This window comes from Leptidea sinapis, chromosome 8 (genome assembly GCF_905404315.1).
Source record: "Leptidea sinapis chromosome 8, ilLepSina1.1, whole genome shotgun sequence".
NCBI classification, from domain to species: domain Eukaryota; kingdom Metazoa; phylum Arthropoda; class Insecta; order Lepidoptera; family Pieridae; genus Leptidea; species Leptidea sinapis.
The window spans coordinates 10,307,189-10,334,112 of NC_066272.1; the positions used below are offsets into that span (position 1 = coordinate 10,307,189).

The 26,924-nt window shown below is 36.9% G+C and overlaps 1 protein-coding gene across 1 annotated transcript in view; it reads right to left on the minus strand.

Moving 5' to 3' along the window:
• Positions 1-1,716: 1,716 nt before the first annotated feature.
• Positions 1,717-26,924, minus strand: part of LOC126965681 (autophagy-related protein 16-1) — a 222,834-nt gene continuing 197,626 nt past the window's right edge. The window contains exons 10-13 of the mRNA XM_050809408.1: positions 9,757-9,877; positions 9,128-9,307; positions 6,687-6,771; positions 1,717-1,867 (exon numbers count right to left, since the gene is read on the minus strand). Of these exons, the coding sequence (XP_050665365.1) occupies positions 1,717-1,867; positions 6,687-6,771; positions 9,128-9,307; positions 9,757-9,877 (537 nt within the window). The remainder of the gene's footprint in view (positions 1,868-6,686; positions 6,772-9,127; positions 9,308-9,756; positions 9,878-26,924) is intronic.

A 26,924-nucleotide genomic window follows, 5' to 3' on the forward strand; every position in this document is an offset into this window, starting at 1 on the left:
GGTCAGCGCATACCAACAAGTTCTCAGTCCAAACAACTAAGCGCTTGGTAAAGATCTATCAGCGATGTCATTGCAATCATTATGGCAATTTCTCTGCCTTGCATAGTTTGACGAGCGACGCTTTAAACACTTAAAGCAAAAAAATTTTCCGAAGGTCTATTTGATTCATCTTATCTTCTTAGTTCGTCACCTGTTTGAGAAGAGCAGAAAGCACAGTCAACCAATGCCAACCCTTCCACGCGCACTTCCTATGGGTTGTACTAACAAATATTGGATGCGCAGATAAATTGGTATGGCTGCTTCGACTTCTACATGACCACATGAGGTACTGTGTTTCTGTTAAGGGTCAGACTAACTAAGAAAACTCAGACTGTTTTTCCCCGTTACTTGAGGAGTCAAACAGGGTTTGCGTCTTGGCACCAACTCTGTTTGCTTTGTACTTTTCTTTCGCTGTGCGTGAAGCACTTAGTGGATTAGGCGATGGCATTGGTATTCGGTGTCGATTCGATGGAGGTATTTTCCACACCTCAAGACTAAAGTTTAGTACTAAGGTGTTGCATGCTATAATGACAGAAATAATGTATGAAGGTAAATTATGCTTTGTAACAAACTCGGCTGACACACTAGAGATGAGAAGTGGACAAGTCAACACAGCAAGCATTTCTATGGTCCTATACTATCCCCGTGGACACGACAAGATGACGCCAAAGCAGGTCAGCAAGTCACTTCTGCGGGCGCACGGGACGTGTTGTCATTTCAGAGATGTCAGTGTTATATATAAAAGACAGATGTTATGGCCAACATCAATGCGTCTATCAACTTGGCTCCTGGTATTAGGATCGAAGGGAAGGTCTGGGGGAGAAGATGTGTTGTTGTTGACTTATAGAGAAAAAATGTGGAGGAGTTTAACCTTACCTTACTTACCTTTAAAAACCTTGGGAGCACAATAACATAGAAATGTTATTTAGACTCAGAGATCAGCAGCAGAAAAGCTACTGCAGCAGCAGAAAAGCTACTGCAGCAGCAGAAAAGCTACTACGGCAGCAGAAAAGCTGCTACATCAGCAGAAAAGCTACTGCAGCAGCAGGTAAAGTACGACCTAAGATTTTTCGGTCTCATGATCTAAAACTCACCACAACAATCAGTGTCTATATGGCAGTTGTGCTTCGAGCCTACTCTACTCCTCAGAGACTTGGGTCTTATATCGCAAGCATATTCGTACACAGGACAAATTTCATCTCAAATGCTTTCGAGACATTATGAACATGAGGTCTGATTATGTCAGAAAAAGGCTCGTCTTGAAGCGTGCACAGGTCGGGGGCATTGAGATGTATCCGATAAGCCAACAGCTGCGATGGGGTGGTCATGTATCTCGCATGTCAGAGAGTAGAGTAGCAAAACGCATATTCTTCTCAGAACTCGCAAACAAACGTGGTGGGAACACCTAGGTTACCAGGATATTTCGAAAATACACATGGTAAGGTGTAATACGGACCTCTATCAGTTTTAAAATTTAACTCTCTTTGTAGATGGCAGTAGGCAGAGTATCGCCGCGTGCCCCATGCCGTGTGTCGCTTGCGACTTGCGGCACCGTAGTACAGGGACGGGACGGCATTCCGCCCAGGGCACTGTACCAGGAAAAATCTTCCATAAAAAAATTCGAAGGCACAACTAGTACCTACATATACAATTATTACTATGAAGTCGTATTTGTACTTACGAGTGGTCCTTGAGGATCGCCTCCAGCTTCCCCGTGTGCGTGTTCCACACGTAGGCGGCGCCCTCGGCCGAGCCCACGGCCAGCAGTCGCCCACCCGGCCCGAACGCCGCCCGCGACCAGTCACACCCCACTTTGAACGATTCATGACTGCAACACAAAATCAAATTTTATCTGACACTAACTTATACTGTTAAGTAAATAGTTAAGTAAATGTTCATTTATGACACAATAATAAAGGCAACATGTAATATAGCATTAGAAAAATAAAATGTCATATAATTGAACCCCACTCATATTTATAATTGATTTTCAACACTATCTATTTATTTATTTTGTACAGGAATTAGTGTTACCGTACGTTTCCTTCAGTGACATAGTTTTTTAAATACATACACATTCAATTGTTGAAATGTGTAAAATTAAATAGACTAATGAAATACATGATAAAAAAGAGCAAACAATTATTTTATGATTGTATATATTTCACGTATCTTGGAAATAGCTCTAACGAGTTTGATGAAATTTACTACACGGGGGCTTTTCGGAGCGAAAAACAGGCAGGTGTTATCTCTGGAGAAATGCGATTTAAAGATTTTGCATGCGTCGAAATCCAAATATCTCTCTTGTTCTCTCTACAAACATCAAGCGAATCTCAGTCAGCCAAGTACTCTATCATCATATAACAACACCTGTCATCTTGTCATCCACGGTCTTCACATACTTCCCTGGCTTACTTCAGTCATTCAATCTTATACTACAAGCTCTTTATTGTTGGTACTCTTGTCGTGGCCTCATCTCTGTATGTCTTCGATCTTGTATGTACGTTTAGATTAATTGTTTTTAATACCCTCATCATGCACAGTAAGCCCATGAAAAATTGCAGTCAATATTTTAATGCATCGTTTTCACATGTCTCCTCCCCTCTACACGTTTCCTATTCAGTGTCTATCACTCATCATCATTTCAGCCGGAAGACGTCCACTGCTGGACAAACGCCTCCCCCAAATATCGCCATGACGATCGGTCCTGCGCTGCACTCATCGATCCTACTCCGGCGATCTTGGTCAGATCGTCGGTCCATCTTTTGAGGGGGCCTATCAACACCACGCCTTCCGGTACGTGGTCGCCATTCGAGGAGCTTACTGCCCTAACGGCCATCTGTTCACCGAGCTTTGTGCCCTGCCCACTGCCACTTCAGTTTCGCAATCATTTGGGCTATGTCGGTGACGTTGGTTCTCCTACGGATCTCCTCATTTCTGATTCGATCTCGCAGTGAAACTCCGAGGATAGCCCTGTCTATTGCCCGCTGAGCAACAGTGACTTCCTCATAAGGCCCATAGTTAGCGACCACGTCTGTGCTCCGTATGTCATCACTGGCAATACGCATTGGTTAAAAACCTTCGTCTTCAGACACTGTGGTATTTTGGACGAGAAGATTTTACGGAGCTTGCCGAACGCTGCCCATCCGAGTTAGATTCGACGAGTGACCTCGAAAACCCCCCGTCCCGTCTGTCACTACATCTTCATTAACTCCACCTAGATGTCTCTTTTTTCAGCAATATTTATTCAAGCCCATGCAACATATCAATTTTTATGTCAGACACGCGTCAATTCCATGAGAATATAGCATAAGTACTTCGGACAGGGTCTCAGGTTTTCCGGTTCTTGACATACAAGTGTGTATACTTGGCACAAATTAATTGGGGGAAAGTTCTGACTATTAAGGTACACTTGACGAACAGTGAGAGCAATACCAACTTGATACAATATGTTTGAGAAGAACGAAAATTATTTTAAAGCCAAAAAGACACGAATTTTATTTTATTTCGACCGGTTGGGATTCAAGACAGGTAAAAAGATATTGCCAATCAGTATAAATCATTTTAAATGCCCTTGCACTTGAAGTACGTGGTAACTGCTTGTATAAATTAACTGGTTCAACATTGCAGCTATAAAACCTACAGTCAACCTTGAATACTTATTTTTTATGGTATCAACAAGTCACATAATTGAAAGTGATCACCGCTCCCAACACTTGACGGTGACCAGCGGGAGAATCTCGAAAGCCTGCCGCCGAATTCCAATTTCAAGCGATACGCCACAAATTAGGATATCATCCCCACCATCTGGATGTGTGGCGGTCAGCCACAGTGCGGTTTTCAAGGAGCATTCTTGTACGTACTATAAACCTGTCGAATGAGCTTCCTTGTGCGGTCTTTCCGGGACGATACGTTATGGGTACCTTCGAAAAGCGCGTACACCTTCCTTAAGGGCCGACAACGCTCCTGTGATTCCTCTGGTGTTGCAAGAGAATGTTGGTGGCGGTGATCAGTTATCACCAGGTGACCCGTACGCTCGTTTGTCCTCCTTTTCCATTAAAAAAAGGCTCACCACCTTTTAAGTAGGTATGCGTAATTCAAATGAAAACGTGTTTAGATGCGGTGAACGCCTTATGTTGTGAGAGCTATGAGTCAGCTATACGCTGGGCTATGGAACCCTTGTTTGTATAAAAAAAGTACTCGAGTCGACTAGTCAGAACATAAAAAGGCATAAAAGGCATTTATTCCTCAAAATTGATTCCTTTAGAATTCTTTTTGATGTCATTTCTAATATACTTCCGCTTCGCAAACAAATGGCGCTCTGAGAGAGAAGAAGTGGCACAAGACACATGAATACACGGAGAACAGGCTGCAGGGGAACCATTCCATAGTTTGGTTGTCTCTGATGTGATGACGATGCATTCTTTGTTGTTATTAGACAGCAAGTAAGTCAATAAATTTAAATACTATATGAACATCATACTGTTTTATGTTAATTCTTATTATCACACTAAAATAAAATTTAATGAGACTTGAGATCGACATTAATATTTATTTGTTTATTTATTTATTAAGGAAACATGTATGTAATATGTCGAGAATATAACATACTTATCAGAATTAAATATTAATTATTTACATTTACATAATTTATATACTTATTACTGTCGAAACACTTGGCCAGTGGGGCCCAGAGGCGCGGAGAATGTTAAGAACTATCTTCTCGCCTCAATACTGGCAACCCAAGCGCTGGCAGCTTTTCGGTCAACGGATCAGCCTAGCTATCCAACGTGGGAATGCTGCCAGTATTCTTGGTACTCTTCCCCGTAATGATAGTTTTAATTTTATGTAATCTTAGTATCTTTATATTTATATTAATCTAATATATAAAATTCTCATGTCGCCGTGTTTGTAGTTAAACTCCTTCGGAACGGCTTGACCGATTCTGCTCCTCATGAAATTTTGAGTGCATATTGGGTAGAATCGGACAACATCTATTTTTCATCCCCCTAAACGTTAAGGGTGGTCCATGGCAATTTTTTTTTAATTTTTTTACATTTTTTTTTAATTTTTCTGATTATGAGTCAGCATTAAAAAAACACATACAACTTCAAATTTTCAACCATCTACGATCAACAGTTACTTTTGTATCGCGATTTTAATATCGGCAATACAACGTTTGCTGGGTCAGCTAGTATAGTTATAAGATTTGTTTTGTTTGAATGAAATAATATATTTTATTCTTATTAACATCTTATCAGAAAGTATAAAGAATATCAATTGCAAGTCAGTGAGTCAGCGCGCACGCTTGTATGTGTGTGTGTGTGTGTGTGTGACACATCGCAACGCCCGCGCCACTCGTATTCGATCATTTCTTTTTATATTTTTCTTATCACCGACAAGTTTCTCAGTCCGTATAATTTAATTAATGTCTTCAAGGAATAATCTCCTACAACTACTAATAAAGACCCGTGGTTTCTCCTGCGTATAATATTTTTGCCACAAAATATTTAGAATGAAATGCACATGAATTTCTAGATATTTGGACGCATCCAACACATAGAACATATTTACGTACTACATACCATTACGCTAGCTTAGATGGATAAAACAATTTTCAAAACAAGGCCATTATTTCGGCTTTTTAACAATGTGCAGGTAACCAATATTTAAGGGGAACTATGAGTGTAGCCTCGCGCTCGTAGTGTCGGACGTACAAAATAATTATTCAAATCAGACTGGTAGATCCAGAGATCAACGTGTTCAGTCAAAAAAACAAAAAACTCTTCAGCTTAATAGCATTAGTACATATTACAGTATAGATATGAATAAAATTTTAAATTTTTTTCTTCTGTATCAACCCTCAAAGTGTACTGTATACTATATTTTTCGATCCGTTATTTGAGTTTCTGCTTCGGTGACGAGTAAAAATGAAAATAACTATATGAAATTTCTATACACAAAATCTTTTGTGGTCTTGTGCGTTTATAGAAGTTTTCCATGTCATATGGCCATTCTAACATATATGAGACATACTGGCTCCAAAGCTTGGTTGTACATGGAAGGATTGAGGAACCGCTCTACCTATGAAAAACCGATATATCCACATGGGGGAGTGGTATTTGGGTTACTTCTCTTCGATAGTGAGTTTACCAGTGGGAGGTTCCTTTGCTCATGATGCCGGCTAGATTATGTGTACCACAACGGCTCCTAAGCAATGTGTAAATATTACGGTGTTTCGGAGTGAAGGGCGCCGTAGCTAGTGAAATTACTGGGCAAATGAGTCTTAATATCTTATGTCTCAAGGTGACGAGCGCAATTATTGTAGTGCCGCTCAGAATTTTTGAGTTTTTCAAGAATCCTGAACGGAACTGCATTACAATGCATTATTAGTTACTTCTTCGAATGTTTGCGTTTGTAACTGTATACTGTACTTTTGATTTTTCTTTTTGTTAGGACGCATCTATATTTATATTTTGTATCTCTTTCCTATATTGTTCAGTTCTTGTGATGTGTTTGTTATGTTTCCTAATAAATAAATAAATGTAATGGGCAAGGCGTATCAATACCATCAGCTGAACGTCCTGATCGTCTCGTCCCTTATTATCATAACATAAAAAAAGAGTTATTATTACAAAACCTCTTACCTAAATGAACGTACGATGGAGTTCATCCGCAAGTCTATCAACTGTACCGTGTCGTCTCTGACGCAGGCCAACAAATAGTTGCTATCTGTGAACAACGTTTCATATTACTCACACTCTCTGGAAGAATATCCAACAAATAGAAGAAAAATAAAGTCTATTAATAGAAACTGAATAAAAACTTTATTAATAATAAAAAATAAAGGACAAAGGAGAATAATATATAAAAGTAAATTACATATTGATGAATTGGCGAATAGGATTAGTTCTGCAGCATATGCGGTTAAAAAAGTTAGACAGTTAACTGACATAGATACGGCGCGACTAGTTTATTTATTTTCGTTGTATTATGTCCTATTCTTTATTGCTATGGGGCAGTGAAGCCGATATTAATACCATCTCTGTGCTGCAGAAGAGGGCTATTCGCGCTATTTATAACCTAGGTCCTAAAGAATCACCAAGGGAAAAATTTAAAGAAATAAACATTTTGACTGCTGCGATAGAGATCAATATATTCTTGATAATGTTTATAAGCATATTAAGGAATTTGCTATAAACTGTGACAATCATAATGTTAACACGAGGGACAAATATTAGTTAGTATGTCTTTTATTGAGCGATGTGTATGCTTTTACAATATGATCCCAGAAAATGTCCAAAACAAATGTGTTACGAAATTTAAATGAATTGTTAAAGTCAATATTTATAAGTTGTTGATATGAGCCAAGTGCAAAAGACTGCTACTGCATGTAGACCTGAAGGTTCGAAGCTTTTGACTCGACGGACACCGCATGATATAACAGATGACCAAAACAACGGTAGTAGAGTGGTGTCGGCTTGACCGGATTGGAGGAAACTGTAGTGGATAAAACCATCAAGTGAACGCTAAACAGTGACCATAACTTTTCACGTCAGTATTGTTTTAGGATTGTTGCGTTATTTGACCTCGTGTTAGCCGTTGCGATGTTTGTATGCGATTAACGAATAGAATCCACATAGGTTCAGCATGGTAAGGCAAGCATCGACGCACGCTTTTCTCCGTAGGTCATTTAAATGATAGGGCACCCGTTTTAATGCAAGTGGGTCGGTATTGTGAGGGTGCTAACATCAAACCATGCCCTAATTCTTCGGTAGTTTACTTCATCAGTTTCTACCATTTGCATTTAATTCATTATTTCTTATCTAAGTGGACTGTCTCCACCGGTGTTCATTCTTCATGTTGAAGATTCCTCTTGGAAGTATTTTTTTTAAACAGTGCGTTCACTATCCTTATCCTCTCCGTCCCATCCGTACTCTTAAAGCCGAACAAATAAACACCAAGGAAACATTCTTACTTAAACTCACATATTATTATGATCTGGTACCGATGAATGAATGTTATAATAACTAAGCCAATCATAATTTAACTATCACAAAAACCGACCAGAATACGAATAAAGATGCCGCGGTAGAGCGACCATTCCAATATCACATTATATTACAATTAACACGACAAAAAGAGACTTTCTCTTTTTTCCAAAAAAAATTAGGCTGTGGCATTCAACGCGGTCCCGGTAAGAGTGGACGAAATAACGGGAGCCTTAAATATGCTTATAATTGTGATGCAAAAATGATTGCGAAATTATACAGACATAAACTACCCATTCTGACAATTCATCTTGTATACTGCGATCAGAGTGTATTATTAGATGCTTTATGGCTTTTCTATGTTCGCGAAAGGATTAACCTTTCCAATACCAAAACCTTTGCAATATAAGGTAAAAGCATGCGGTACCGCTATATGAAGCTGGGCTTTATTATTAAATTAAATAGGACTTTAACAGTCGATAAAATCTTGCCGCATCCATCATAAACATTATTTGATGTCAGGGAAAGCAAATGGGCTATCGTTTGAAAACTTTAACGATTGCTTGGAATATGATTGCGGCAACATGTTCAAAATTTATTGAGGCATCCGAAAGCTGGCTTAATATGGGTCTACTCGATAGCTAATGTTTTGTACGGTAGAGATGATTGATATTTCTGATAGATTCGGATCGAGCGTGACGTGTAACTGTATACTGACTTCCAACTTATTAGCAGATCATTCGAGCGAGCTCGTCAGAACATCGACGTGATCCAATCAGTTTCGGAAGCCGTGGCGTCCCGAAACTTTGAAAGATCGGAGGCATCTCGTCATTCGGTGCACTCGGCATACCGTTACCGACAAAAAAGGGTCCGATCGAGACACGCGTAACGGAAATGAGCTGCATGTAACGACGATGTACCGACACAGATACACTGCGCATGCAATTACCGACAAATTTAACATCGCATCAATCCGTACTGACGAATATGTTACGAGCTCCGAAACCGTTCGAAAGTAATACACTTTGCGATGGTCGTGATCGTGTGTTAATTAACTCGGAGATCAAAACCATTTGTACGAGAACTAGAATTTATACCTCTACTGAGGTCAAGCGAGGTGACCTTGCCCTGGAGCACGATGTGATTGGCCGACATTTCTGTCCGTATGTCCCAAAATCTTATTCGCTTGTCAAAATGTCCCGAGATGATTGTTGACCCCGCGCCGTCTGATGTAACAAGGTCATTGCAAGATGATCCTGCAAATTTAGTTTCCGTACCTGTAACACAAATTATATTACATCATAAATTCTTTTGTTATTTACAAATATAATAATGCTGTGTGGATTATCTATATGTATATATACAGTACTACTTCTGAGATTGAAAAAAATATACTTCTTTTAAGGGATAAGTTTACATTAGTCTTTTTACTCGAGTGGCTTGTGGATGTCGTAAATGTGTGGGGCTTATAGCGTTCTACGTGTCACATATGCGTTTAGGAGGCTGTTGGGACTACCGTGGCGTAGTGGTTTATTTAATACTAACATAGTCCAAAATATCTGTGATCTTTCTGAATCAAACAAATAAATAAAATAAATTACCATGAAGTAGTATTGACGAATATCGGAATATACATTATTTATTGATTGATCGTCGACTGCAAGAGGCCACAAAAATAACGATTCAAAATAATTTTACACTTTAATTACTAATTAATTTATCTTACACATTCGACTCCTAAGATCCCATATTTTAAGTGTTCGGTCGTGGCTCCCAGTTATCACTTTTGTAGGTTCTCCGAGGAATTTAGCTGCCATCACCTTCCCACTGTGGCCCGTAAGCGTGTGCTGTAACAAAAACAACTGCTCAGTAAAGAGTCTAACGAATTACAAAATACAGGCAACACGACGCACATGTAAACATATATTAAGCTTTTAGGTGACGCGACGATTGAACATTTGGATAAGGAGGGCGAACAAGCAGACCTGGTTGTATGTTGCGGTCACCGCATATCAGCCGGAAGACATCCACTGATGGACAAAGGCCTCCTTTTTAACCAACTTTAAAAAGGAGGAGATTATCAAATCGATCGGTATTTTTTATGTATTTACACCGATTACTCTGAGATTTATGATCCGATTTATGTAATTCTTCTTTTGTTTGATGCAAAATAGACGCCATTTGGTCCTATAAAAATTTTACATAGTTTGACCTCTCATAGGTGACTTCAAAGCTGTAAGTAGCACATATAAATAATAGTATTTTATTCATATTAAAGGTAAAGGTTTGCATAAGAGGTGTATTAAATTAAATTTTTAGTTATTTGATACTTTTCAGTATTTGAAGTCGGTTTTTTTAAACGTAGTTATTTTTTATTGGGACAAGAATATAACATAGCGCTTTTATTTCTCAATTCAATAACATTATTGTTAGTTAATCTTTGTTTCAAGAAGAATCATTGCATTCTTCTCGATATATTCCTGAGTGTGTGATCACGGTCTACATCATCATCGCGACATACGAAATAAACATATTATACGTGTTGACATAAAATACTATTGCATCGAGCGCAGCTATTCAAACACCATAGAAAAACGCCAACTGCACACAGTGTAAATAACAAATGTCAATTAGGTTATATTAGCTTTCAACGCTAGCTGTCAGGAAACGGTCACTGCACGCAGTTAGCAGGCAGGGCGCAGGCGCACTCCCAGACCAAGGATTACTGTTTATTGCACTGACCTCTACTATATACCACTAGACTGGCGGCTGTCAAAGTGCTTTTGTGCCTGTTTGATATTTTTTTTTATGGAATAGGAGGACAAACGAGCGTACGGGTCACCTGGTGTTAAGTGATCACCGCCGCCCACATTCTCTTGCAACACCAGAGGAATCACAAGAGCGTTGCCGGCCTTTAAGGAAGGTGTACGCGCATTTTTTGAAGGTACCCATGTCGTATCGTCCCGGAAACATCGCACAAGGAAGCTTATTCCACAGCTTTGTAGTACGTGCAAGAAAGTTCCTTGAAAACCGCACTGTGGAGGACCGCCCACACATCCAGATGGTGGGGATGATATCCTAATTTATGGCGTGTCGTGCGAAGGTGGAATTCGCCATTTTGGCGCTGTTGGCCATGTAGCGAGAGTCTGCGGTAATAAAACTAGTGATGTCAACCTCAGTAAACATCGATAGATCGATTCTTGAACTATAAATAACATGGACAACGAACGAAATTAATTCAAAATACAAAAATACTTCAGAGTATTGTACGTTCCTTCGCAGCCATTTGTATTATACGTAACAATTAGATCTCTGGACGCTCGCGAGTGGCACTTCAAATGAGCACAAAAAATTTGCTCTCAAACATATGGAACAGCCTATCCAGTGGTATTTATACGGGTCAGTGGTTTCTTGTGTACGATATAGTGACCGCACCCGCTCCACACCTGGCCCATGTCCGAAAGCCCGTGCTGTACGGACGTGTCACGCACCGACTATCTGCCTATTAGCGTATGGACCATCCTTGTTAAAATGTGCTGATTACTGGCGGTCGCTTTGATTCTATTGTTATATTTAAGTCATTCTTGTTGTTAAAGCTGGTTAGCAACATAGAGGTACCGCTCAGGTTATTGTTCCAGTTTATAAGCAGTGTCCCTGAATTTACATTTGAGAACTGAAGACAATGTTACACTTTACGTTTTTAAGTACTAACTTGGTTTGATTGATTCCGTCAGTGTTTGAATAATTGAGTATTACTCTTTCCACGATATACAATATCATAATAAATAATAATAAAAAATAGTAATGTATAATGTATATTTAAATAAATACTATACTAAGACTTAACTATTTTATTTTATTAAAAAGAGCGCAAAACAGAATGCTGGGAGAGTTTCTTGCGCCGTTAATTAATTTTGAGAAAATAATGCGTTTTATGCCTTTTGAGTACCTTTCGCTATTAATCATAGTGTCGGATTTGGTCATCGACGCCCACTTGAACAATTCACACTATATTAATATGTTTGTCAATTTAAATCAATAGGGTTAATTTAATGTTCAGAAACGGAATTTTATTTTCATTACAGTTTGTAAAACACAATGTCCAAAGCTTGTTTGCTGTGACGCAAACACCAACAATGCACGCAAAATGTTATTTCAAGAGAAACCCCAACAATTTCAAATACTTGGTTTATTTCACCTCCACTTAACACACTCGTAAACGTCTCAAATGAAATAGACTTATGACAGCCCTCACACCGCTAGCGTGCTAACTACAGCTGGAATGGTCCATCAGTCCGTGCCTGTGTAACCTACATCAATTGATTCTGGGCATTTATCATAATAATATTAGGTGACAAGACCAGTAAGACGTTCACCTACCGATGGGAGGCTCCTTTGCACAGATCGCCGGCTAGATTATGGGCACCACAACGGCGCCTATTTCTGCCGTGAAGCAGTAACGAGTAAACATTACTTTTTCGATCTGAAGGGCGCCGAAGCTAGTGAAATTACTGGGCAAATGAGACTTAACATCTTAAGTCTCAAGGTGACGAGCGCAATTATAGTGCCACGCAGAATTTTTAGGTTTTTCAAGAATCCTGAGCGGCACTGCATTGTAGTGGACAAGGCGTATCAATTACCATCAGCTGAGCGTCCTGCTAGTTATTTTCATAAAAAAAAACCTGATAGATGGCAAATAATACGGATACAGGATTCATTAAAATGTGCGCGTCAGAAAACTTTGGAATTAAATAGATGGAGGCGAAGACACGCGCCCTACGCTGGCTTTCGCTCGCTCTTAAGCTTCAGTGACAACCCTGCGATGTGTAGCCAATGAGTAGAGATAGATATGGGCAAAATAGGCCACGGGAATTGTAATGGAATGGGAATATTAAATGACAAGAGTTACATTTACAGTAACAAAATAAGAGGAGCGAGCACACATTCCCGGCCGCTAATAACAAACAATTATTCCTAATCTAGAAACATCACCATAACTCAGACTGTGGCAGCTGACCCGCTCTTAATTACAGACAAAACGCTCCGTTATCGGGCGAGCGTGTCTGTGAAACTCATTCCGTCCGTGTACAGACAGCAACATAAACAAGCGGCCATCGCGCACCCAACTGCAAACATTGGTCTGCACTCGTAGCGAGCGTTCTATTTGCATTTCGGAATCCCGTTCCGCCGCCGAGCACGACATCGCATCGCCGGTTACTCCGTCTGTACTGCGTAATGCACTGTAGATGAAGCTTCTCCACTTAACCCGACTAATATATCAGTTTCACATTAAACAATTCTCGAGTTTCTGCTTATTAAGATCATGATCCAGTTATTTATTAGCACAGAACAGGTAAAATCTCTTTATATACACCCATGCTTTAAATCCTCTATTAGAAGTTTTGTCTGAAATAGTTAGCTTATTGCCAACATTAAAACACCCAATGTCCTAATAACCATTAATCATCCAAACGAGTGTTGTAATGTTGTACTGAATTTCATAGCAACACTTCTTCCTTTCTTTCTTTGTTTTTTTTTCGATCCCTTCATGCGCAAAGAGTTTTAACAGACAGCCACATTCATATTGCTCGATGCTTGGTATCCGCATGAATTAAAAAAAAATTACATTTTCGTTTACGCGCGTTCCACACTACCAGAACGTCGCGCGACGTAAAAAAAAGTAGGTTATTCGAATCCCCGCCATTTTTCTTGAAAAAATGAGCAATTCAAGTTTTGACAGCACACCGCCGGATATTTTAAACGCTGCAAAAGTACATAATAATGAAGTAAATTTTAATAATTGCACTATACAAAATATACTAAACGTAAATAATTCTTTCATTAATACTTAGTTTATTTGTATATACTCAGTAATGGGTGATATTAGGTTAGTTACTAGGACTGGCTGTTTTAATGTTAGCGGTAAGCTAACTGTTTCAGAATCTTTTAGAGGATTCATATTCTGGGTGTAGATAAAGTCTTGTATGCAACTGTTGATAATTAGGTATTAAAACACTCATGTGATACTAATTACATAAGCCCACATTCGTGTTATAATACCCCTTATTACACAACAGTTGCATAAATAACTATTAAACTGTTCTGTGTTTAACAGGAAGGAACGTTGGAATTCGAAAAATAAACCATAAACCATCTAGGATAAATTTCGCATTGAATGACGGTAGTTTCGTGTCAATACGATCAGTGGTTTAGGCTTGAAAGAGCATCAAACAAAGACCATTATATGTATTTAGATATAGATATAATATAATTAATAATATTGAGTCATATTTTAAAAAAACTTATGTCAAAAAACTATTGTCTTAATACTGATCTAACCTCAATAAATATTACTTTAATAATTCCCCATAAGACATTGGATAAGTATAATATAATGCGTTCTAAAACTATTTGGTAATTGTGTTTATATATTTTATTAGTTTAACTTAAAATTATGTAATTTTAACTTTTTATTTAAAAATCTGTAAACAAGAGCCCATTTTAGTGTTTTAACTTTTTAACAATTTTCACAACTGTCCGCAGTCCTCGCTAACTGCCGTTCAATTTTAATGAATGTTATTCAACCATACGACATTTAAATGTTTAAAACGATCTATTGTACGCAATAAACAACCAATACCTTACGATAAAAAATAATTATTATACGCATAAAAGATCTACATCAGAAACAGGCTTAGCTTACTTCTAACAACATTGGTTTACTTTGTCAACAAGGGATGACGCTCTCAAATGGCTTAGCTTATTGCCGGCCATTTCAATAGACTGGATTCTAATAATATAGCAGATATTGAACTAAACGCACACAAGGGCTAAGTACACACGGTTTTTATTAAAGTTTAACCGCCCTTTTCAGTAATTATAGTATCATTGTGCAATTATATCGCCATAAAAGATAAACAACAATATTATCGCCTTGTTTTATGTGCGCTGGCCGCTGGTCGTCTTTCAAATACAACATTCTGCTAGAGCTCGCCTCAATTTCTATAATCGGATATTTCATGATATGTTTATGCTATAATTAAAATGCTTGTAAGTTTTTAATAGCATCCTGCAAAAAGTCTGCGTCGTATTCTCGCAGGAAAATGAAACAAATGGGGATTAAATACAATTCTTCCGATAGATCATCAAATCGAGATAGATATTATAATAATATCACACACTGATAAAATACAATGAAATTTGCACGCTTATTGCCTCGAAACATATCCAAACTAGCGTCTTGCTGATAGGCGTTACTTAATTTATTACAATAATATTTGCTGGCGTATGCAGTAATATAGAGATGTCTGTGAAATTAAAATTTTTTAACAATTAATTTTGGCTATATACCAAAATATAATGTGCCCAAATTAATATACACAAGATATTTAGATATGACTGCACAATGACCTCGCTGAAATCTGTCCGAAGATGTACCGCGAAAGGGAATTAATTAAAACAATTTGCAATATTCCATTACCCAACAAGTACTGCTTTATTGCACCAACGGGACCTTATCACTGCTTTTAAAATTTATAGCATAACGGCTAATTAAGAGTGCATTTGGATGGTCTGCTCATTTCGTCACGAGCTCAGGAAATCTTACAAGCTATCAGCTCTTAGCCGCGTTTCCTTTAACATGCTCTCGTTAAAAGTTACAATTGTTTAAACAAAACTAACACAACATCGCATATCAATTATGCTATAGACGGAGTCGATAGTGAATTAACATTTCTTCTTGATCATATACTCTACAAAAGGAAGTCAGACTTACCAAAGCAGTTATACGCTACATGCTTTGATCAAGTATCGACAATTGTCACAATTTAATTGAATTATGTAAAGGCCTCGGCGCCAATGAGGAGGCCGCGGAGACACAACATATCGAACCAAGCGCACAATCAGTGTTTACCGTGGGCTGGAGCGAGGTGCAATGTATAAATTAAGGGACTTCCCTTCAAGGAATGATATTAAAGACCTAGGTTATTTTATTTTGATTTTAAAGAATTTGCCTTTAGCCTACCTGGTAAATAAAAACATGATGTTAACCTGGTGAAAGAAATTCTAACAAATTTATAGCTGATTTCAAAACCATACTTAACTGCGTATTAACACTTTTAGTAAACATCAAATGTCTTTGTTAAATTTATATATTATTTATTACTTCGACAAAATATGAAAAACATAACCATTTTCATGAAATAAAAATTAACTCTTATTTTATATCGAAATTAAGTTACTAACGAGATTGTAATATGGTTTGTTTTTAAATGACACGGAATAAAAGTTTTATTCACTTAATCCAAATCATAAAATTATGTAGGTACTATACTTTTTTTCATTCAAATGTGAGACCTGGGAGTCAGGTATTGTTCGCAAACTAATCTGGCACGCTACATACAAGTTTGCTTAAAATAGCTTGATATGCTGTCTTAGTAGTAAGGAAAGAAGAGTTCTTTTGAAGTAGAGATCTAATAGACTTAAATACATATATTTTTTTTAAATATAACGTTAATGAAGTTTTTATTGATTTCCTCCTCCGAACCTCTTCCATCATTTAACATCAAACATAGTCTGCAATTTATCTGACATTCGGAATCTTGTTTGACATTGGGAAAAATAACGAAAGCAAGTGAATTACTTGAAGTACATGACCTCGTCACTCATCACTCGTCGACCAAATTAGGGACGTTTTGATTAAAGGAAAGGTCTGAAGCACCCGAAACCGGCGAGCATGTATGAAAAGAGTTATGAATGTAGAGGAAGCGCGTGAGGTTTGTAAGGATAGAAGCAAGTGGGAAGCTACTGTTCTAATTTCTATGATCTGATATTGTGTTTATCGATGACTCAATGTGTACAATTATCAGTCGAATCAGTCTTGATAAGTGTTTTTTGAAAAATCTTAAAAATTTGATAGTGTAGCTAGTGCGATATTAGATTCACTTTATTATAAAATGTTAACAGGTGTATAATTACTAAGACACTGACTGAAATATAAGTAAAAAATAGTAAGTTATTAATGGGGGCGTTAATTGCTCAATGTTAAGTCTCTTTCTACTCAGGTAGGCCACGCTGGTTTTGCTGAGTAGCGGAATATGTTGCGCAAATATAACACAAATGATAAAACACCGCATTTTGATAGCTATAGCTACGTAGGCCAGTCAGACCAAGACTACTTCAATAAATGAACACGATTTGTTCTAATTAATGTCATTACCGCGGAGTCGAGACGAGGTCCGCGAGGTGTACCGCTGCCGGTTCTCAAAGCGCATATCTGAAATTCGCTTCACTTATCTCCCCGCCATGAATTTGAATATCCGACTAGTTGTTTAGAATATATAAATAACCCTCGTGCTCCCACGAAATAATTCATTCCTTATAAATGTTGTGATTCGAAACTGCGGTTGCTCATTAGTAATTCCAACTGAGCAGCGCTGCTCACAAGATACAACACTTACTACTTTGGCTGCACAGTCAAAGGCATGCGCAATGCTTTAATCTTTCCTACGCAATTCTATACACGTTCAGGAAAAGTTCCACTCAGTTCATGTACAATCCAAAAATTTCCTATTTGTTGCCATTATTCAATCGAAGATTGGGAATCGCGTCGTTTGCTTTGTTGAGAACCAATAGTGAGCTTGGGATACTTGGTCTCGATGGTGTATCATTACCCCGTCCATTATATCATTCATTTAGCGCTGCCGATTCAACTTTACACACATTTTCAGAAAAAAAAATTATGAGTTTAATTATTTTATTTTTTAATGTAAAGACATTTGTACCATTTATTGAAAGTAGAACCTAGCATCCATTCGAAAAGATAATTGAGCCTCCAGCCTGTGAAGAGCGGGCGCACAAGCCCACAGAGCCTATACTCGCGAGTATCAACGTGCGTCTAGCGGGGCTCGAACCCGCACCTCAGTATTTATCACTCGATCATCGATCTTATAAACAGACTTGACCATTAATTCTTCTTTTAGTCTTTCAACTCTGTCTGAGTGGATGTCAACTTAATTAAATTGAAATATTATATTTTTTAAAGGCATTGATTAGAGTTTGGGAATGGGTTAACCCCGGAGTGTTTGAGAGCCGCGTCCGCGTATGGGTTATATTCTATGCATGCTGGCCCTTGCCTCCTTTTGTAGATACAAGTTTAGGGGCGGCAGGTTCAGAAACGCATTTATAGCTGCTCCCGGCGTGCACTTCATGGCTCCTGTTGTTATACCGCATGCAGTTCTTTGAAAGCTACCTACTTTGCAATAACGGTCACTTGGACAATATTCTTGCACCAGACCACTGTACCATATGGTTTTGCAATTTTGTACAAATTTCTACTTTTTTATTTTGCGCAATACCGTCGACTTCGCTATTCCAGGTAAGTGTGTACTAGACACATTCAGACTAGTGTTCAGTAGACCTTCTGGAGTGCAACTTCAGGTCTAAGATTTAAATTAATTTCTTGACAGGAAAACTTCAACCAAACTCCGCTTATGCAACATATAAATTTAGTGCCAAATTGATATGATCGTTTCACGATGTTATCTGTTTCCGCTTCCACAGCTATTTATCTCCAAACACCTAGTGCCGTTCTTATCAACGCAACAGGTTCCTAATATATGATTAGAACGAGTGCTATCCCACTTCCGCTGCTAATTAACTCTTAATTGAGATATGTCGATAGATGCTAACGGTACAATAATCGTCACTCATTATTTGGTAACAATGCCGGGTAATATTACGACGTCAGATTATAACAGTTTTTCTAATTGCTTTATATCGACATACTTATTAAAGATCCTCACAAATTAAAAAGATACTAAGTCCTAACAACACACGGTTCAATTATTTTTGTTCGCTATCGCTCATAAGCTCACATATATATAAATATCTCACATAATATTTATGTTTTTGATGACATACATTTCTCATACACTGATTGAATGAGATCTTTGGAGAAATCGTAGCACGATTAACTCATTTTAGGACCGAGCTTGCAAATTAGAATAATTGCCTTTTCCTCGCTTTTTTACTTGATATCAGCGAGTTCTATAGCAACCGACAAATGAACTTGAACGGGATAGTTAGTAGTAAGTACAATATAGACAAAGGATGCATCTTACTATGAACCAATTACAAAGCTAAGTTATAGCTATACAGTTTACATTCACAAAATATTAACATTATTATTATTTTAGCTTAATTTTAAGCAGTAACTTTTGTACACTGTGTCCTCTTCCTGTTAAATGTTTGTCCTCCTCTTGGGTCTTACATTATTACCGATTACACGATACTTTAGTCCACATTTGTACTGTTTCAGTTTATTCTACCATCGTTTGACCTACCGTCCTCCATTCCTCTTATAGCCTCTGGGATTCGATTATTGCTTTAGTTCATTTTGGTGTTTCATTCCGCACAGTAGCCTACGCATCGTCATTGAAACTGCTTATTGTTTTCTCTGATCGGATGAGATTGACGAAATGATAATAGAGTATGACGAATTCTCGAACATTAGCATAACATATTGACATATAAGCGAACACTAGTTTTACTTGAACCCTAATTAGTAGTTATTAGTAGTAGTAGTATAATATTGAGCACTGGGGATTTTTGATATATTAACGGTAGTACCAGAGTATGTTCCTATTATATTTGCCAACTAGGATGGAGGATTAATTCGATCAGTGAAGAGTTCACGTTCCCTCAATTATTGCAAGTCAGTATTAACAACTGTCCAAAAGTTTCTACTGGAAGAACACGAAAAAGATGATGGAGTAAAAGAATAGCGATTGGTTAATATTACATTGTGTTCTGTTACATACATAAAGGATTAAATACTAAATTTGGTTTACTCAATGCAATCATTATATATTAAGGTAATTTTAGATGGACAGGTCTTCAAGTTAACAAATTAAAACTTACGGAAACGTTGGTTGTGAAAATTGTGATAGTTCTGTTTGTACTCAATACTAGTATTTAATAAAATTCTGTATATCATCAATTCACAACAAAACAATTTATATTGCTAGTACCAAAATATTTTTAGGCTTCAACAAATTAATCTAGATGGAATTTATGATTTGTCGTATAGAAGCGAGTATTAACAAACAATGCCACAGTAACATTAAGTGATTATCTTAATACTCTATATCCAACGCACCTGCAATTTGCTACTTCCGATATATTTCCAAAATTTCTACTGCTCTCATTTAAAATGTTGAATATTAATTTTTTTTTTGCATTATTAAGGCCAAACGATTTATTAATGATTTATTATCACGCAACCATAAACGAAATCAAATTAAAGCTAAAAGAAAGAACAAACTTGACCTTAATCGCCTTGTTCCATTAATGTGCCTAAAGTGATGTGTTTATCTCGAGAAATTCGCATTTCAGGCGACTGCTGTGCGAATGGATAGCGATCACTAATTAAGGTATTATTTAAGAATATTATTTTTAATTAAATAAATTTGGAGCTTATCAGATACTCCAACAATTAAAGTGATGTTAATATTCTCGTGGAAACCGAGAGATGCATGATTTTGAGCGATTAAGTAGAAGATTTAAGGTCATTGTGCAGCGTGGGAATATCCTTAGCTTTATTCACTCAGTCTCTGTTTAATTGACCACAACTTAACGATTAATTTACCAACTCACATGCACATTCTAGTCATAAGCTTCACTTTAATCGTAATCACATTTGCTAAGTTTATTGAGTTTGGGCGTTTTGATCACGTAGATATAAAAGCAGTTTTACTGCACACATTTCCACAGAGCTATTTTGTGAGGTGGCTTTGTGAGCATTCTTGACGTGAATAATGTCTTTAAAATTTCTTCAAAAGAGGGATGCAATTAAAAAAAATTGTGTGTGTACAAAGTACACATGTCAGAAGTGAAACCTGCATTGTGCATGAACCTCTAAACTGCATATGAAGTCCTGGTACATGTTGCTAGGATGACACACGATTTCAACCGCTATGAAAGACATTACTAACACCGCTACCATATTTATGTTCTCCTGGTGTCTATGGAGTTATTAGTCGTGCGTATGACATACGAATATATTAAGGTATACCTGCTCGCGTATACATTAAAATAAAATAGTATGCATATTTCTGTCTCATTGTTTGCCGGTTTCATCCTACACATTTTTGTATTTGTGTCTCTTACCTGTCGTTTTTTCTGTTGCATCCGGTTTGAAATCACAACGATTCCATTTCTTGACTTGATTCTATTTCTTCACTTTTTTTAGAGTTTCACTTCAAAAAAGTGAAGTCATATATTTTGGTGATGTAGCTACATTTATATCTTCCACATCAGAAGTTTACCAACACTCATCGATAGCTTTAGATATCTAGCTTATCTATCATTTAGCGAACTTAAAAATCAAAGAAATTATTCGAAAGTAATTTCACCCGTTTCAAAATACCCTTTGGCTTGGAAGAGCTAGGGCACTTGTTTATTATCGTCACCTCTCGCCGAGATCTATCGATTGTTAGAATGTTAGTTGTTGATAGAATGTTATAGTAAGAATAAATATAATATTTGTAATGGAATACTCGTCAAATAGTCAGGAAAGCTTATCCCACAGTTTGGTTGTACGGAAGAGAGTTTCTTGAACCACACGATAGACAAATGGCTAGTTTGACTATAATTATTCAGGTTCTTTCTACTTTAGTTCTGTTATTTCTATATTACTCTTTTAGATAGGCAGACATACTTGCAGTTTGGAAAAAAGCGTGAATTAATTAAATAAAATTTTACAACTATATTTAAATAGAAAATTTGGATGCATTTACATCGCTTATTATATAATAATAATAATAATAATAAAAGCATTTATTCACAAATACACAATCCCAAAATTATATAAATTACCTCCGGCTTTCCTTTCAATTTTTTAGCAAATGAGCTAGAATGTTCCTTTTGTATTCACTTTTGGTATTGGGCTCATTTCTGATATGCCTAGACATACTATTTAACAGTTCTGGTACAAGAAACCTTCTAGCTCGTTAACCATAATAATTCTGCGTTCTATATATACATTTCTTTACGACGAGTGTTGTATTTATATGCAATAGGGTTTTCATAACAATTATTTTCAACAAAATTGCACCTTATCATGTATGTACTGGCAACACTTTACATTCATTGAATAGCATTTCATAGTTAGTCTCTTTACAAGAATTTTTAATGGTTTCATCTAAAAGCATTTCAAGGAACCTCTTTTGTAGTTGTTTTATATTATCCAAATATGTTTTAAATAACCTTCCATAGGTAGCAAGCCTATATCAGAACATAGTATTACCTTCCTGCTTTTCATAATTATGGAAATTATAATTAACCGCCAGTTCTTGTTATACCTTGAGGGTCACCAGTTCACCAACGACCGACATTACGGCTTGCGCCATGGTCAGTTGGCGGGCGATCTTCTGGTATACCCGACACAGGTGAGCGGCGGCTATCGCCCCGACATTAGCTTTTTTAACATAGTCATCGCTTATTGTATAGTCATCGGATATTATCCTGTATTAAGGCCACATTTAACCAAAATCATTAACTAATGCGACCAATCAATTTCCTAAAAAGTAAATTAATTGGAACCGCATTATTGAAAGGCATTGTGTGTTTACGTAGACAGGTACTCCATTCCGAAATTAATTATTCATTTCGACGCGAAATGTTTACAATATACAGAATACGGAAAGGTTATTTAACTTAAAGCATCGACAGTGATGTAAAACCAATCAAAGATAATTATATAGAAACAAAATAATATACGCAAAATTACGGTACATTTAGTATTAATATTGTACATAAATTGTATACCATATCATAATACAACGTCGGGCTGGTACAACTATAATATATCTTGTATCGTGGTCATTTAAAATGATCATCAACAGCTTATGGAGTTACCGACTAAATTATACGAATACAAACCTAGTAATTATACGAAAAATACTATAATCTGCAGACTACAAGTAATTTCAGTTTTAAATTAAATAACTGAATGTAATAAATTTGCAAGTATATAAATATACAATGTCCTCATCCTTGCCTATACTAGCTATAATAGTCCTCATTTCACCCACAGTAATTATTAGGTTATTGTTTATTAGGACTTAGAGCGCTTTCGCACTAGTACGATTCGAATCCGACCCGTACCCGTGAAATTAGGGAATAAAATGTTAGTTTAAAAGTTTATCTACCGACATGCTCATGTAAAAGAAATTTCTAGAGCAGTTAGTGAGACGCAGTGCCCTCATGACTTGCTATTTTTGAATGGACCAATTTAGTTAAACAGATAACTATGTTTTAATAATTAAAATATAATATTTGCAACGCATCATTTGCATTCATTCTTAAATATATCATACGGACTTTCGGATAAATTAGAAGATATTGCTCCTACAATATAGCCTGAAGTGTTGGCTGACACGCGTCACCAGCACCGTGTGAGAGGTCATGTTCGGCGACCCTTCGAACACATGTCTCTACTGGCATGGCGGCAGGGGCATGCATTGGTTTTTTAGCAAGGTAGGCACTGTGAATCTAACTAATCGTAGTTGAGCTTTAGAATACGCAAAGATTGCTTACCGTAGGTATTTAGTATCTAAATCCGTAAGTAAAAAATTCATGAGTGGGTGTTCAATAGAAGTTTTGTTATAAATTAACGGAATCAAATTAAACTAAATTAACTTTAACACTAGTGCTATATTTATTTTGGTTTATAACGGGGTAGTACTTGCCTAATTGTCTATATGATATGCACGCCCCTGCATGGCGTTCTCCACGCAAGGACAAGGGTTACGCACATTCTGCACGGAGTAGGCAAGTGTCATGGTGTCTACTATATGTCGTATATATATGTAAGTGTCGTGTTGTATTGTTTATATGGGTTAAATACATAATTTTTTACATTTTATCAGGGTTAAATAAACACTAGCCAAAAGATATCCCGGATATATTATGTGCGAAACCGTTAATGCTACTTTTTTCATTTTCGGAAACAATTTTTAAATAGTGCCAGGTAAATAATGCAACAAGTTCAATTGATAGTTTTTTTAATATTCGTATTACGTATGATTCAAGTGATACAATTGAGTATAGAAATAAACAAAACGGTACTGTATTTTGATCGATGGAATATTTGCGTCAACGTCGCGAGCATCCACATCCCATCTATCTAATGAATATCAGTGCCAGTGAAAACGTTCTATATTGCCATGAATCAACAGTGACATAAGCGTTCAAGCTAAACAGTTAAACTTGTTATTCAGCCATTAAATTTCTCTTTTGTTCTATCGGTGGTCGTGATATTGACTACTCGGAGAAAGGACAACAGGGTTGATTCCATGAGGTCAGGTGACTTCTTTTGAAAGTTATGGTCGTTGTTCACAAAGAGGATGTAAGTACAACGTAATAAGAGGCGAGACTGCCTAAGGAAAAATTGAAATTAAGTTTACTATGAAACGTGCAGTCATTTGACACAAGTTTGAAATAGTATTAATTAGAGTATCACGATTGGCGACCAAGTATAATCCGGGTAAGTTTGAGAGCGAACAGTTGTGCAAAACGTAGTGGATTTTGGCTATCTCCATTGTTTCCATCTCTCAATGACTGAATCGCTTTTTTCTTACAGAGTTACGGCTGGTTGTTCACACTAATTCGAAATGACGTTTTAAGATATCGCCGTTCGATATTTGATTTCACATTATTTATGTTATCAGACGGTGGATACCCGGCGTGGAGTGCATTGCACTGCTCATGCAAAAACATATAAATGACGCATCAAAAGCGTAGAAATTAATTAAGCCGTACAATCTCATGTTGTGAAATGATCGATGCGAACTCGGCTCGAAGACAATGGGCCGGGAGTGAAGTGTCGACAATCGAACGGCAAAACATCTTATCCCAGTTTCTGTAGAGTTTCTCACATTTAATTCGTTAATTAATCGCGTGATAACATCGCCTTAGATAGTATAAGTCGTCTATTTATGTTAATGTCCTCGTTTGCCAAGTGTTCGTTTTCGTGACCCGTATATTAGCAGTTCGCACCTGCACGCGTATGTCGCGTCGCACACGCATTCTCCGACATTATCAATGCTAAACATAGACTTCTCTTGTTACACAGTATTGGGCTGCAAGCATGCAATTCAAATACAAATAAATAATAGAATATATGTACCAAATACAATACGAAATACAATAGTGAAATTACTGGGCAAATGAGACTTAACATCTTATGTCTCAAGGAGACGAGCGCAATTGTAGTGCCTAGTAATTTTCTGACCGATCGTCGAGGACATCTTTGGGGGAGGCGGGATGACGCACACGTTCAATACAAGAGAATCAGTTCAAAGTACAAATACAGTGTCACAGGCACCTTGTGCTTTGACAGTTTACTTATGGCTAGACGTTGGCAGAAGGAGATTATCGTGAATGATTTAATTTTCTACATGCCTTAGCTGGATCTGTATGAGTGTAACGGAATCTTCACTATAACCACCTCCAAAAAGGCCTAGCGATACTTGAAAATTTGCACAAAATATCCCAAGGACCGAAGACAATACGATGGCCTTAGATAATTTATACGTCTAGATAGTCCCTTGCTATTAGACACCCGATAAAAACAGGCCAGGAATAATATTTTAATGTGCGTGACAAGCTACGTCTTACACTGGCAATTTGTATGACACTTTGTGTCAGTGTGCGTGAATTGCTCAAAATAGAGGGTGGTTCTAAACATAATCATTTTTCGACGTTATCACAGCTGTCATAGTCTATCTAGACGTATAAATGATCTAATACGATGGCCTTATATCCTAAATAAGATCACCACGACACTAAAAACTTCGAAATAATTTGATGATTTTTGCGAGAAAAAATTAAGAAAAAACATAATGGTCCAAAAAAAAAAATAACTCAATAAGACAACGAATTTAATAATAAATATTTACTTTTAGGTTCATATTACTACAACAGTTATTTTATTTTGTATTTAACCGTAATTAAAGAATACATAACATATAACTCAATTACTTAATCATAAGTGCTAAAATAACAACCAATTATGCTAAGGATAAATTAATATCGGCTTCATTCGTTTCGTTCGTAGAAATTAAGCTGTACATATAAATTTAACCGTTGCACCATTGAATTGCAATTAATGTTATATCCAATTAATTTAAAAAGTATTAAAACTCTTAAATATCAATAACGGCAACGTATTTGTGTCCGTATTGAAAATAAATTGGCAAAAGATATTTAATCAGAACATTTTACGGTGAAAATATTTTATATAGTCAGCAATAAAAAACGCTAATAAATTCATTACAAATATATTAAGAAGTTTTACCGTTGCGAGGCGCGAGTAAGTACGGTAAAATAATTAACAAAATACGACCTAAAGTTGGGACTAAACAAAATATATTTATGGTTGCTTCGTGCTTTATCGCGCATTGCGGAAACACAAGAAGTCACAAACGCTGTTACACTCGACGATAACATATTTATGCCTGATCTAAGTTTAGTCGAATATTGAACTAAATTTTGTTTACAACATATTTAATGACAATCTGAAATAAAAAATCAAGAATGACGCATAATTGGCAAAAAAAAATACCAATCGAATTGAGGACCTCCTCCTTTTTAAGGTCGGTTAAAAATTAAATGTTTGAACGATGATAGAGGTAATTTTCTTAACCACTAAGGAGGTTGCCTTGTACCGTCCAGGGAAGCATTAGAATGAATATCAATATTAAAAAGTATTGCAGTCCACAAACTAGATAACTAATTTTCCACTATCACAACATACTTTTAAATAAAGTCGCTTTCCGCTCTCTGTCCCTATGTATGCTCAGATCTTTAAAACTGCGCAATGGATTTTGATGT